The sequence below is a fragment of the Nannizzia gypsea genome, genomic scaffold, assembly GCF_000150975.2.
Source record: "Nannizzia gypsea CBS 118893 supercont1.2 genomic scaffold, whole genome shotgun sequence".
NCBI lineage: Eukaryota > Fungi > Ascomycota > Eurotiomycetes > Onygenales > Arthrodermataceae > Nannizzia > Nannizzia gypsea.
This window is the reverse complement of record NW_003345200.1, coordinates 416652-430489: the sequence shown is the minus strand read 5'-3', so window position 1 is coordinate 430489 and position 13838 is coordinate 416652. Positions and strand designations below refer to the sequence as shown.

The window sequence follows — 13838 nt, the reverse complement described above, 5'->3', positions numbered from 1 at the left end:
ACTATATTGCCGTACAGATGTTGAATTGAGTAAATATTTTGAATGAAAATCCTTCGCAGAGCCCAAGAGCAATGTGAGAATATATGTGTATGCTTACGGGGATAGTTACACATGAATATTGAATTGAATGTAAGGTAATTAAAATTCGTCCTGTTCTAATTTTATGAAAGAGTAACTATCTAATCTCATTAACTCCGGACTTCATCTCGTAATAACATAAACCATTAACCGGGACCAAAAAGAACAGAATATACAGATGCAAACATACAAAGGGAGAAAAAAATCATGGAACAAAAAGGTGCAATGCAGAAGTGCAAGATGATTTAAGTACATTGAAGCCACAGAAAGGATAACCGGCCGGTCGTTACCCCGTGGGGTCCAGGTCATCATTAAAATTAAGATGAGCCCAAGTATTTCAGGACAACAGCCTTCTCAGCGTCAGGAAGCATGTCGAGAACCTTTCGTACACCGCGGAGACCGCCTTCCTTGTTGCCCATGAGCAAAGAAGCAACTTCAGCAGCAATTCCGTCGGTCTTGAGAGCCTCAATCTTCTCGTAGACGTTCTTCTTGTTTTCTTCATACCAGATGGCGACTTCACGATCATTTGACTCGAATTCATCATCGGAAATTCCAGTCCAGGCCTTAAGTTTGTCAAGGTTCTCGTCACGCTGGGTGCGTGGGGTGCTGATGCTAGACACATTGGTTCGGGCTGGAGAGTCGGAGTGAGTTGGAATGGGGGATGAGGGAGAGGGTGACGAGGCTTGAGAACTAGCGGTGGAAGGAACAGTTGTGGTGGCCATGCGCTTAAGGATGATTTCTTCGCTTAGACGACGGCGGAGACGCCAGTAGAAGAAGCGACGGGCATTCTTCCATTCAAGGGGTTGGCGGATGGTGCCCTTGGCTTCCATACGGCCCGCACGGTCATGAAGGTCAGCGAATTGCAAGGCAATTTGCATGTAGACTGGGAGGAGTCTCTCTTCGCGCTCGGTCATCTGGGCCTTGATTTCGGATAGCTTCTCTGGACTGTGGGACTTGTCCTTGAGAGATTCACGGAGAGCACCATATTCAGGATCCAGACGGGCCATAGTATCAAGCTGCTTATCGCGACGGTATTTGATGTTGACGATACCCTCGGGCTCTAGGATACCACCACGGGCCTCAACATCGGCATACATCTCCATCTGATCAGGGTTGATGGTTGGATCGATAACGACCCAAGAACCACCACGGAGTTCACCGTGTGGTGGAATGTATACGAAGATTGGCTGCTCGTACTTAACAAGGGCATCGACGATGTAGGAACCGTATTTGAGAACCTCGTTGTACATGTCACGTTGACCACCAGAGAAACCACGCCAGTTAGCGAGAATCATGACAGGCAACTGCTCACCATTGTTGAAGTCCTTGAGAGCCTGGGCCGTCTTGAAGGCAGAGTTAGGGTACCAGACACCTCCAGCTTCGGTGGACAAAACTTCCATGGAATCAGGGTTGGCAGGGTCAGCAGGAGTGACACAGTCGACAGATCGGGTTTCAACGGCAATGACACCCATAGGGATACCGCCAAGTCTAGCACGACCGACAACAACAGTTCTAGCCCAGCCACCAAGAGCCTCTTCGAAAGAGCCCTTGTCAAAGAGACCGGAAAGGAATCCTTCATCATCTTCTTTACCGCTGATGATCCAGCGGACATCGTATGGCTGTCGTGGTGGAGGGCAGTAAGTGATGTCTCGGTTCCAGGAGTCAGCGGATGGACGGATTGGAATTGGAGCACCCTTCTTCTCAGGGATGAAAGACATCCATTCAACAATTTTGGTGATACCAGCAAAGTCATCGTTGGCAGTCATATGCGAGACACCATTCTTGTACATGATTTGAGTACCACCAAGCTGCAAGTTGGAAGTATACACTTCACGGCCAAGGAGTTTGTTGATAGCTGGTGCACCAGTGAGGATGATGGGTTGACCTTCAACCTGAATGGCACGATGACCTAGACGAACGAGGTAAGCACCAATTCCGACAGAACGGCAAGTAACAAGGGTAATAGTGAAGATGTCCTCGTATGCCTTAGAGGTGGCACCGGCAATCAAACCGGAACCTCTGAGACACTCAACACCAAGACCATCCTTGGCTCCAATGATGGTGGTGATCTTGTAGCGCTCTTCACCATCCTCGGTGATCAACTCAGTGATAAGATCCTTCTTCTTCTCCTTCTCGAGGCGCTTCTCAACCTCTGGGGTGAGGTAGAGATACTTGAATCCGTTCTCTGGCTTCTCAGGGTTGTTCCAAGCAACGTTGAACTGAGACATAAGTTCATCAGCCATGCCGATACGGGCACCAGAGTTAGCAGACAGGTAGATTCTGGGAATGCCCAGCTTTCTAGCCAATTCAGTACATTGGTAGAAGAACTTGTCTTCCTGTGGGCCGAAAGAACCAATCTGGTACGTGATATCGTTGGCAACGACAATGAAGCGTCTTCCACGAGGATACTCTGGCGTCTTAGCAGTGATCAACCATCCGACCATACCGTGGGTGTTAGTGCCTGGTTCACGAGAGACTTCTGCGAGGTTGTCCCTGTCATCGAGAACAAGTTCAGAATACTCGATGCAGCTGCCTGGTGCAGGTCTCTTCTCAGCCAAGGCAGGGTGAGCGGCAATGGCAGTGGCCCAGCTGTTCTGGAAGGCTTGACGGAACAGCTCTGGGAAATCGTAAACGTACTGAGTACCCATGAGATGGGCCTTGTAACGCTTAGGCTGGAGCCATTCCTTGGTAGGATAAGGAGTAGAGACAGGACGCAAGTGCATAGATCCGATCTTGGTAGTGCCGCCGATCGAGTGGAAGATCCATTCACCCTTTTCAGACTTACGCTCCACGTAAAGCTCAACCTGGATGATATAGCCGGAAGTGTTGGTGATGACAACACGGAGTGGGTATGGTGCGCCAGTAGCCGGGTCAGTGCAGAGAATACGAATTTCGGCACCAGTGACACGCAGACGCCAGAGACGGCGTCCGAAACGTTCAAGGAAGCCAGCCAGGGCCTTCTCGACATCAGTTGGCTGCAAGGGGAAGACAGGAGTGAAGTTGATGAAGATATGGTTGAGATCAGAGTTGTTGTTACCAATGATCTCAAGTGCGTCAAGGATGTCAGTCATCAAGTTGTCGGCTTCAGAAATAAGATACTCCGCAGTAGGGATGTCATCACGTAGTCTGCCTGGACGAACAACGGCACGAGTGAAGTAGCGCTTGTCAACTGCATTATCACTGAGCTCTGGTCCCTTGCCAATCGCCTCGTAGACGTGCAAGTTACGATTTTCAGTGAAAACAGGCTTGATCTTGAATTTGGATAGACGGCCAAGTTCAAGCTGGAAAGCAAGTGCTGGCTCGCTGTGACGGATACTCACGTCTTCAGCATAGGTAGGTCCACGGAAAGTGAAGTAGCCGGGATAAGTGCCATCCTCATGACCGCAAACAAAAGTGAGGCGTCGAATTCCACGAGCAAGCAATTCGCCCTTTGCATCGTTGACAAGAGCAGTGAGACGAGAAGAAAGCTCGGAGTCATCCAGGTCTTCAACATCACGGATAGCAATGTTGCAAACACCGGTGAGTTCTTCATCGGGGTCAGAGCGTGGTACAGGCTTGCTACGGTCAGGCAAGGTACCGTTCTTCTTTGGCTTGGCTGCAGCGGGAGTGGAACGTGGGAAGACGCTAAGAGCCTTGTAGAGAACTTCCTCTGCCTCATCGAGATAGTGCACTGGGATTAAGACACCCTTTCGAGTTGCCTCATCGGGACCAAGTGCCTTGTTGGCGAAGGCCATATCACTGATAGATCCGATCTTCTTGAAGGGGTTGATCTCCGAGATGGGTGTTCCTGGAACAGACGAGGTGGTTGATTGAGAAGACAAACCGAATTCAGAATGAGGAACTTTGCGCAGGATGAAATCCCAGGAGACGAAGAATGGTGCATCACCGGTGTTGTGGTATTCGATACCCTTCAGAGCGTAGGCACGATAAGCACGGCGAACATATACTTCCAATGCAGCGAGGGACACCCATTGGTCATTGTGGGCGAAGAAGAGAGGCAGAACGTCGAAGACGGTGTACTTGGAGTCAACAACTTCCTTGAGAACGTTAAGATCAGGTTCTCGGTGGTCCCAGCCGGTCTCACCGTACTTAGATTCAATCACAGATGAGCGCAGGATGTGCTCCATCTGGGCAACTCGCTCCTCGAGAGAAGGCAGAGCACACTGAATAAGCACCTCACGAGCCTTGAGAGCAACCTTGGCAGTAGCGCGAGACTCAAGTTCTGCCAACTTGCGAAGGATAGTCTTGAGGTAGTTTGCGACGTTGCCGACATTAGGCTTGTTGGGGCGGTACATGTCAAGGATGGCAAGGATGAGGTTGTTCTTGGATCCGATCTTGCTATGCGATAAAACAGTCTGAATGACCTTTGAGATATCCTCCTTGTTCTCGTCACGGAGTTTCAAGATGACACTCTCGTCACGGGTGTTGCCTTGAGCAAACAAGCGCTCGACTTCCCAGTATTGCTCAAGTAGGGAGACAATGATCTTGTACTCCTGGACCTTGAGGCCGTCCTTGTAACGCTCAATAATCTGAAGGAGGGGAGCAATGGTGGCCCGCAGAGCTTCGGCATCAGCGGCGGCCTTGACATTCTCGTCAATGAAGCGGGTGACAGCCTTGAGAAGCTGGGCAGCTGGGAAATCTGCTTTGCGAGCCTTTGCACGCTCAATAACCTGAGTCATCTGAGCATCGAGTTTCTGAGGCATGCGAGAGTGAAGAGCAGAGGCTTCAGCGTTCCATTCTCCATAGGGAAGTTCTGGGTTGCGCAAGACCTGAATGAGTTCGCTCAGGGTGCTTCCCATGATAACCTGGTTGTCGTATCCGAGGAGAATGTCCTGAAGGGTCTTAAGGAGAACCGTGAAGCGCTGTGGGGGCTTGTTGCCGAGCACTTGAGGTGGTCCCAACTCAGGTAGCTGACCAGTGAATGGAGATGCATGCTTGACTCGGGAAGGGTCATCAAGGGCAAGGATACCGAGAATATCGCCAGCTTCAAGGGTGGCTCCGGGCTGCTTGATGAATTGGACGACACCATCCTCCTGGGCGATCAAAGGCATGTACATCTTCATGACCTCGACTTCGGCGAAAGCCTCACCAGAGCGGATATGCTCGCCATTCTCGACAGTAAACTTAACCAGCTTACCGGGGCTGGGCGTTCGGAGCTGTGTTGGATCGTTCTCCTGTTCCAGGAGGCAGGTCTTACCATCAACAGAGAGACGAGTGGCTGCGGCTTCTTCCTTCCAGTAGACGTTATGGCTTCGTCCGTCAAGCAGGATAAGAAGACCACCATCAGCAAGAGCACGAACACCAACGGTACACTTGCTACCGTTGATAAACAGGTGGTAGCTGTCGATGGAGGAGCGGGTGGCGGTAAACTTGTAACGCGAACCTTCATAGATGAAGTCAATTGGGAAGACGGTGTTCAGGACGTCCTTGGCAGGAACCTGACCCTTTTCGATGCCCTTGCGGTATTCAGATTCGCAGGCTTCACTGGCGAGGTGAGCCTTGGTCATAGCACCGCAGATAACGGCGACCATGGGATCAGGCCGCTCAGCGGTAAGCTTCTTGGTGATGAGTTCATCAAGCCATCCGGTGGTGATAGTGTTGTCCTCGAAAGCAGGGGTTTCAAGCAACTTAATTAAGTACTCGACGGTGGTCCTGAAGTCACCACGGATGCTCAATTCCTTGAGAGCAACAACCATGTGCTTCCTGGAAGCAGAACGGTTCTCGCCGTAGGCAAAGATGTGGCCAAACTGGGAATCAGAGAAGCTGTGAATTCCGCCAGCGGTACCCACAGAGAAGTAACCCCAGACGTTGGAGGAACTTCGGAAGTTCAGTTCGTGCATCGTACCGCTGGAGGGCTTGAAGCCTTCACCTGGATCTTCGGAGGTGATTCGGCAAGCAGTGGTGTGGCCCTTTGGCTGAGGACGACGCTGGACCATGGTGCTCTCCTCGTTGGAGAAACCAAAGTCAATAGGGGAGGAGGTGTTAGGGTCCACGCCGTAAAGGAGACGGATGTCACGAATGCGGTGAAGAGGAAGACCCATAGCAATCTGGAGCTGAGCAGCTGGAAGGTTGACTCCGGTAACCATCTCAGTAGTAGGATGCTCGACTTGAAGACGGGGGTTGAGCTCGAGGAAGTAGAACTTGTCGTCCGCGTGGGAGTAGAGGTACTCAACGGTACCAGCAGAGACGTAACCGACAAGGCGGCCGAGACGAACAGCAGCCTTCTCCATCTCCTGGAAGGTAGTCTGCTTAGCAACGGTAACAGGGGCCTCCTCGATAATCTTCTGGTGTCTTCGCTGGACGGAACAATCACGACCAAAGAGGGAGATATTGTTGCCGTACTGATCAGCAAGAAGCTGGACTTCTAAATGTCTAGCGTTTCCGGCAAGCTTCATGATGAAGATAGGAGATCCAGGAATCTCGCTAGCAGCGGCATTGTAGAGGGCCTCGAAGTTCTCCTCGGAGTCGACCTTGCGGATACCTTTACCACCACCACCTTCGGAAGCCTTAACCATGACGGGGAAACCAATCTCACGAGCCTTCTTAAGACCCTCAGCGGGGGAGTGGGTGCAGCCTTGATCATAAACATTGTCCTCCACGGTAACGATGCCCTCCTCATCGACTTTGACCTCATCTACGCCCGTGCCCGACCACGGAATGCAGGGAACCCCCGCGTGCTGAGCAACTATCGTAGAAGAGATCTTATCTCCGAGAGAGCGCATTGCGTTACCAGGAGGACCGATGAAGATGATCTTTTTGGGTGAAGCGGCGAGAGATTCAGGAAGCTTGGGGTTTTCAGACGCATGTCCCCTGCAGACCGTTAGCTTAATGATCCTGCGAACAGAGCAGGTTGCATCAAATGCGCAAAAAAAAGGAATACACCTACCATCCAGCCCAAACTGCATGCACACCTGTTCGTTCCGCAACATCGACGATCAGCTCGACGTTCGCGTAATTATTATTATTAGTTCCACCAGGGACCTATTCAAGTCAGCTACCGCTCTGTACCATTATATATGAGAAGAATGAGGCCACCCACCTCTACGTATTGATCTGCCATACGAATATAGTCTGCGTTCGCTCTCAAGTCCTCCGGAGTTGCCATGACGGTGAACTGGATGGCCCGCTCATCGCCAAAGGTTTCGTAGGCCCATTTCCTCACTGATCGGATCTCCTTAACGGCCGCAATACCGTTATTCGCAATCAAAACCTGCACAATCGTTAGCTAGTGCTTTCAAAACACCGTTTAAAAGGCAAATATTGAACACACCGATGTGATAACGGAATGACCGTCATTCTTAGCCACGAAGTCCTTGACCGCACCTGGAGGTGCTAGATCCAGCCGATTTCCACCGATGAAATGTGAGGGGAGATTGTGTTTGGCAGCATAGGCGCTGCCATAGCCGTTAACGGCCGTGGAATTGCTTTCAGACATGGCAATTTGGTGGTGGTGGTGGTGGTGTAGGCAGAGGAAAACCCGGCGGTCTCAAGCTGTCTTCTATAAGGGGTTCGGAGAGTTTTCACACTCGGACTCGGAGCTTATCGAAGTGTCTACTGGCTGCAGAGTCACTTTCGACAGTGAAGAAGCTGTCAATGCTGTATGTGTATGTGTATTTCTATGTGTATCAACGACCGACTGCCCGTCTGCTGTCCGTCTGTCGTTTGTATGTGTCTTAGCTTGAATGACGCAGCTACCAATGGCCGTTGCGGGACGAGGGAGCGTAAGAAGAGGAGGAGAATTAGATAGTTGGAAGAATGCGGTTCCACGCAGACGAACAGGGACAATGAGAAGAAGAAGTAGAAGAAGTAGAAGAAGAGGAAGAGGACGAAGACGAAATATGAAGCTGAGAAGAAGAAGAAGAAATGAAGTCGAAGTTGAACGAAGAAGAAAAGTTGCTGTTCTTATTTCCCGATCGGGCGAGCCTCGAGCTGCTCGCGGTATTGATGGCGTATCGCGCGCGTCACAAACCTTGGACCCCCGCACTAAGCCCACACACTAAGCGTGTAACGTACCGTAACTGCCGTTACCCGCCTTTCTATCCACCTCCAAAAGGAGCTTTTTTACTTTCGCTGTTGAGCGCGCAGAAAGTGTCCGCGAAACTGCGAGGGTGAATATCTCTGCCTGTAGACCGTCGATGGCGCTGATTCTTTTTTAGCTAGAGCTGCCTGGCCGTCTGCTGCCCGTCTGAGCATCCCGATCCTCTGTCTATGCATGCGATGTGCCTGTCGTGCGGCGTGCAAGCGTGCCTGCGTCGTCTCAACCGGGCCTGAGTTTTCCCCCAACAGAAAAAGACGCTAACCCGGTTAGAATGAGTGACTAAGCAAGGCTTAGGTAAGGCTCGGAGTTGGATGCCGAGGCTGAAAAGCTTAAAAAAGACGGAGATTAAAAAGGAGATAAAAAGAAACGAGGAAAGGAGAACTCGTGTCGTGGCGGTCGAGGTACGGAGTAGATTAGTGAGAGAAAAATAGAGATATAGAGATATAAAGGTATGAAATAGCAGCGTAGATGACGGTGGTGAGGGTTTAATGCTCCGAGAGGTTGGGTTTGTCTAAGTGGTTACATACATATGGTTGGAAGTAGAGCGCGAGTTTAGCTGGACGAGAGGGTATAGGGGCCTGAACAAAAGAACGAAAAACAGATGCGTCATTATGTATCTAGATGGTAATGCTTGAAAGAGTGATAACTAGTAGTAGTAGTAGTAGTAGTAGTAGCAATAGTGATTAGGAAAGGAAGTAGATTGTGCAAAGTCAAGTTGGTTCATGTTGGTTCATGTTGGTTGATCGGGTCTCGGGTTTCGGGGCTTGGATCAGGCTGGATACATAAACTGTCCGGTCCCGTATTATTTCGCCGTGGGTAGATGGCGAGACTGGCATGGCAGGAATAGATGTATGCAGGGTAGAGATATAAGAATAGATAGTTAGAAAGGAAAAGAAGTGTTTGTCGCGTAGGATGGCATGTGGTGTCTTGTCTTGTTTGTGTATATTCATTAAAAAGATTCAACGGGGTGTTGATTGGTTGTTTGGTTGTCTGGTTGGTTGGTTGGTTGGTTAATTAGTATGTCTCGCCGAGGCTACCTAGAGACGAAGATGGTCGAGGTGTCATGCTCGCCTTCCTCCTGCCAGCTGACGGCGGAAGCATATCGCCGTCCCTCCTCCCGAGGGCTGAGGTAGTTCGTCGAGGCGTCAGGCCGCTTGGTGTTGGTATAGAAGACATCCCGCCGCTCGTCCGTCGCAGCACCGAGGGAGTGGGGATGGAGCTGCCGGATCCGATGCTATCATAGCGTCGGGGGGTGGGAGTGTGCATACTCAGGTCCATCTCAGCGTTGTCTTCGTCGATATACGACATGCTGGCGGATGGGTTGTAGTTGCTTAGTGATGAGCGAGGGCGTCGAATGCCGCCGCTGCTACCGGTGCTGCTGACTGATGGATGGTGCTGATGATGGCTATTGTTATTGTTATGGTTATGGCTATGGTGCTGGTAGTGGTGGTTGTCTGACACGCTGGCCATGCTCATGTTCAGAGAGTTGGTGGTGTAATGTCCCGGAGTGCGCGAGCCGCTGAGACTACTGTTTAGGCTTTGGCGAGATTCAGGGCGTGGGTGCGCAATGCTGCTTGATGAGGTCATGTTACTGACGGAACAGCGTGATGATGACATACTGGTGCGGCTCTCTGGTCGTGATGGTGTTGACTGAGCCGGTGGGGGGAGCCCAAACGAGTTTCGTCCCTGAGGTAGATGAGTCCCTGGTGTCACCGGCGTGTGCGGCGTCTCGTGGTTGTCCCTTGAGCTGCTGGCCACGCTACCGCTCGATCGTTTCCTATTGCTGCGGACCGTTACTGATGAAGGCATGTTGTATAGAGGACCGCCCATGGCAGAGCCGGTGCGAGGGGATGCTCGAGGTGGTGTGTCGACCGGTGCTGGTAATCGAGATCGTGCAGACTGAACACGCTCCTCCAGCTTCTGCATCTTCCCAATCAGTCCCCGGATCTGGTACAGGGAGCTGGACTTGGGAAGGCCATTGGAAGTAGACTGTCGTCCTGCAGACGGGGTCATTCGGCCAGTTGAGATAGATGGAACTCGGGAATGTCGTGAAGATCGAGAAGCCGACTTTTGATGCTTCGACAACCCATTAGTCTCAGATATAGAGACTCGAGGCCGTGGCATATTTGGAGTGGCTCCCCTGAACGCTCCATTTGTGGATGACTCCGAGAAGGGTGGTGATGGCGGTGTGGCGATCTCTGAAGCAATCGAAGAGGCAGACTTGGTCAGTGGTGTTGCGATGGGCGAAGAGGTAGTCGTTGCCGGCGAGTGGTCGGCGTCGAGGCGATGGATGATTCCGTTCGTAGAAGTTGACTCTAGTAAAGAAAACTTCGCCTTTCGTTCCAGAGCAGCTTCGGCCTTCCGCAGTTTCTCCTGGACGATATGAGTTTCCACCTTGAGGTCCGCCAACTCGTCACGCAGCCGCTGCTCCTTGATACGCAGCATCTCTCGCTCCTGTTCGCCATTCTTGATCTCTTCCTCGAGCAGCACGCCCCGCTCAATGGAAATGTTGTACTTGGACTCTATATCTTCCAGCGAAGAGGTCGTGTTGCGAGCCTGTCTCTCAAAGTCGTCGTTGGCCACCTCCGTGTCCCGGAGTTTCAGCTGCAGCGTCCGGTTCGAGTCTCGTAGCGTAGTGATTTCTTTCTGCAGCGTGCTCTGCACCGAGTTGGCGTCCGTCTTCGCCTGTTTGTACTTGGTCTATCAATCGGTCAGTCAGCGTCCGCACTACACCTTTATTGCGGTGTGCGTGATTTGTAGACAACTCACCTTCCACTCCTCGACCTCATACCCCAGACTCTCGACCTTCTCCTTTAACTTCCGCTCCCTCTTCTCCGATGCCTCGATGTCCTTCTCCAGCTCGGCCTCTAGTTCGCGACTTGACGACTGGAAATCAGTCAGTTCGGCTTCGAGCAGCTCATACTGCGACTTGTAGTAAGCGATGGCGTCGGCGGTGCTGGTCTTTGCATTGGGCGGCGAGGACGGGGGATCTGCCATCGCCATGTTTGCGTCGTCCACCTGCAACCACCTGCGGATTATCGATGTTATGCGTCCTAGAGGCAGTTACCAAGCCCGTATTTTATCTCGCGATAGCCTGTACTCGCTATCGTCCCTTTGCAGCGCGCTGTTGAGGGTGACCGAGTGGCGGCCGTCTTTAATTTGCGCCCAAGGGTGTTGTTGACGTAAGAGACGCTGGGTTATCGTCGAGATAGTCGGAGTGCCGCGCAGGGTGTTCATGCAGACAGGCCGGAGAGGAACCAGCCTACTTGCCCTGCTACCTACCCGTCCCTCTGCTTTCCGTGTCGCCGTCGAAGTCGCTGGTCGTCTCGCTGTCGTCGCCGTCGCCTTCGCCTTCGTCGTCTTTCGTTTCTTCGTCTTTCTCGTTGTTTTTGTTGTTTGATGTTGATGACTTGCTGACTCAGCGAAACCATGACAACCGTCACGTGGATGTCCAGAATCCTTGTATTAGTTGGGAGTTTCAAGGATAAACACAAATTATATTGCTTGATAAGGGGTGTTAAAGGGTAGATAACGAGTATTTGAGGCAGGTGGAGCGTAGTAGTGGTTTTTATGAGATGGTGGAATCTATTTTTTCAGCTAGATATGACAATAAACGCCGGAGATGCTACCTATATACAATCCCATTTCATATCCAAAGTAACTATCCAAACGTTCGTAAATCGGTTTAAGGTCAGCAGGGTGTCGGTCATGACTGAGGGTCCGTTGTATCCTCCACAGCCTTCATGCCTGCTCCCGTAATAGTCTCAATTCTCCCCTTGGTCGTTCCAGCCAGGACACCCACGCCAATGATACCACCATCACTAGCCTCCCGCAAGAAGATACTCTTCCCTCCATCCTGTGGCCCACCACGCAGCAGTATCTGATCAATATACCCCTGCACATGCTGCTTGTACATTGGGTAATGCTGTATCACACCCCCCGAGAACCCAACAACTAGCTCCTCGGGACTTCGAAGGTCGCTCGGTTGTAAGAATGACGTCGCCTCCCGTGTAGGTGTGTGAGAGATGGAGGCTAGTTCTTCAAGGCTGCGTAGGTGGATGTGGCCTGTACATGCGAGCAGACCTGTGGTGGCAGCAGCTACTAGGGCTGCCGATCGGTTTTGCACTGTGGCTGCAATGGTGCGTAACACCTGTGCACTTTCTTCAGTCCAGGTCCATTCGACTGTTGACGAACGAGGAGGGAGTTTGGTTTGCAGCTCATATGCAAGGTCTTGCTTGGTTAGAGAGGTAGAGGCTATGGTGATAGAAAGTAGGTCGGTTGTAAGCCGGTAAGGCTCGACCATGGCCTCGGGGAGAGCTTCATCAGGTATCCCGCAGACGGTCTTGAAATAATCATGGGCAACGATACGGACTAATTCGCCTATGTATCGGCCACCAACCATATACTCCAAGGGCTGGAAACCAGGTCGACTGCTTCCCTGCGTAAGCGTGTTGTCCCAGTCCGAGGCAATGTTAAGTTCCAGCAAGGGCAGAGAAGAGTCACGGAGAGTCCATTCCGTGCTTACTAGAACCTCGGAAGCATCGGGCTGGTTAACTCTGACTGGGCGGGTTTTCTCCTCGTTAAGAGCGTCCATATTCATTAGGATGGTGGCATTGCATCCCGAGCCGACGATGAGGCCCATTACCGCCTTACTGTTGGGGAGAGACGGTACCGAGTATGCAAGAGACGCCAACGTCCCAACCGTATCATTCGTAATAGCCACAACTCTCAGCGTTGGTAGCCCACTGCGCCGTAGCCGCTTAGTGTCTGAGTCAAACTCGCGGTTGGCGCGGCGTATATGGCGGTCATAGCCATCTAGTAAAGCCTCCCGGAGGTTAAGGTCTGAGTTTATAGCAAATCCCTTGCCAGTGGGCATTAATATTGCTTCATGAAGATTTCCCTGCCTGATACACGTTAGCCCTAACAAAAAGGTAAAGGAACGGATAACCACAGAGGGAGACGTACTTTATCGGGAAACAAAATGAAATACCCATATCGACCGATGGAGGAGAACTACTCCCTCTCGGCTCTAGGCTGTCAGCCACAACCTCAGCAACTCGGTCACCAATCCACGCAAACAAATCTTTGGCATTATCCTTTTTCAAGCGGTCCTCGATAGGCCATGCTTTCTCCAGCGTGCGCCGTACACGCGGTGAAACCACACCATCTTTACCATGGACTCTAGCTGCCGGTACGGAAGGGCCTAGCAGATCAATAAAGGCTACTCTAAGGTACGACAGGCCAACATATGCTGCTAGATAGTGACCGGTCTCCTGTCCCGTGGGGAGGCGAGTCACAGCCGTAGGGAAGAACTGTTCCAGAGAATTCGCCGCAACATCCTTGAAAGTCTTCGAGAAGCGGTATGCAAGGTCGTACACCGTGCTATCATCAAGAATCAAGGGCTTTAAGAAGCTGCCTACGCTGCTATAGTCATCGTCACCGTCACCGTCGTCGTCTTCTACATCCGTAGAAGCAACAAGCTCCATGCTGGGTATCATCTCTGGGAAATCTCCTCCATACGAGCTTGACGGCAAAGAAGGAGTCGTCATCTTGTTCCTGCGCAGTATATTAGCCTCTATCAAAGAGCTGTCAGGTCCTGTGTTTGTTACGTCTTGATGTAGGCCTCGATCATCGGTTGTCCCAGTTGCATGTAAAGTTGTATCTATAACTATAGCTTGGATGGCTGTTTCGGCCTGCTGGTGATGTACCTATGAGCCGCCGT

The 13838-nt window shown here is 51.5% G+C and overlaps 4 protein-coding genes across 4 annotated transcripts; 1 reads left to right on the top strand and 3 right to left on the bottom strand.

Moving 5' to 3' along the window:
* Positions 1 to 395: 395 nt before the first annotated feature.
* Positions 396 to 7513, bottom strand: MGYG_02155 (hypothetical protein; the record flags this gene model as incomplete). The annotated part of the gene is made up of 5 exons (XM_003174578.1): positions 396 to 709; positions 770 to 6888; positions 6965 to 7059; positions 7118 to 7288; positions 7349 to 7513. 5 exons carry the CDS (start codon positions 7511 to 7513, stop codon positions 396 to 398), a joined length of 6864 nt encoding a protein of 2287 aa, XP_003174626.1.
* Positions 7514 to 7775: 262 nt separating this feature from the next.
* Positions 7776 to 8078, top strand: MGYG_02154 (hypothetical protein; the record flags this gene model as incomplete). The annotated part of the gene is made up of 1 exon (XM_003174577.1): positions 7776 to 8078. One exon carries the CDS (start codon positions 7776 to 7778, stop codon positions 8076 to 8078), a length of 303 nt encoding a protein of 100 aa, XP_003174625.1.
* A 1052-nt stretch (positions 8079 to 9130) lies between these two features.
* MGYG_02153 (nuclear distribution protein nudE) lies at positions 9131 to 11119 on the bottom strand (the record flags this gene model as incomplete). Its single annotated transcript, XM_003174576.1, has 2 exons — positions 9131 to 10816; positions 10886 to 11119. 2 exons carry the CDS (start codon positions 11117 to 11119, stop codon positions 9131 to 9133), a joined length of 1920 nt encoding a protein of 639 aa, XP_003174624.1.
* A 703-nt stretch (positions 11120 to 11822) lies between these two features.
* MGYG_02152 (hexokinase-1) lies at positions 11823 to 13665 on the bottom strand (the record flags this gene model as incomplete). Its single annotated transcript, XM_003174575.1, has 2 exons — positions 11823 to 13020; positions 13082 to 13665. 2 exons carry the CDS (start codon positions 13663 to 13665, stop codon positions 11823 to 11825), a joined length of 1782 nt encoding a protein of 593 aa, XP_003174623.1.
* Positions 13666 to 13838: the final 173 nt, after the last annotated feature.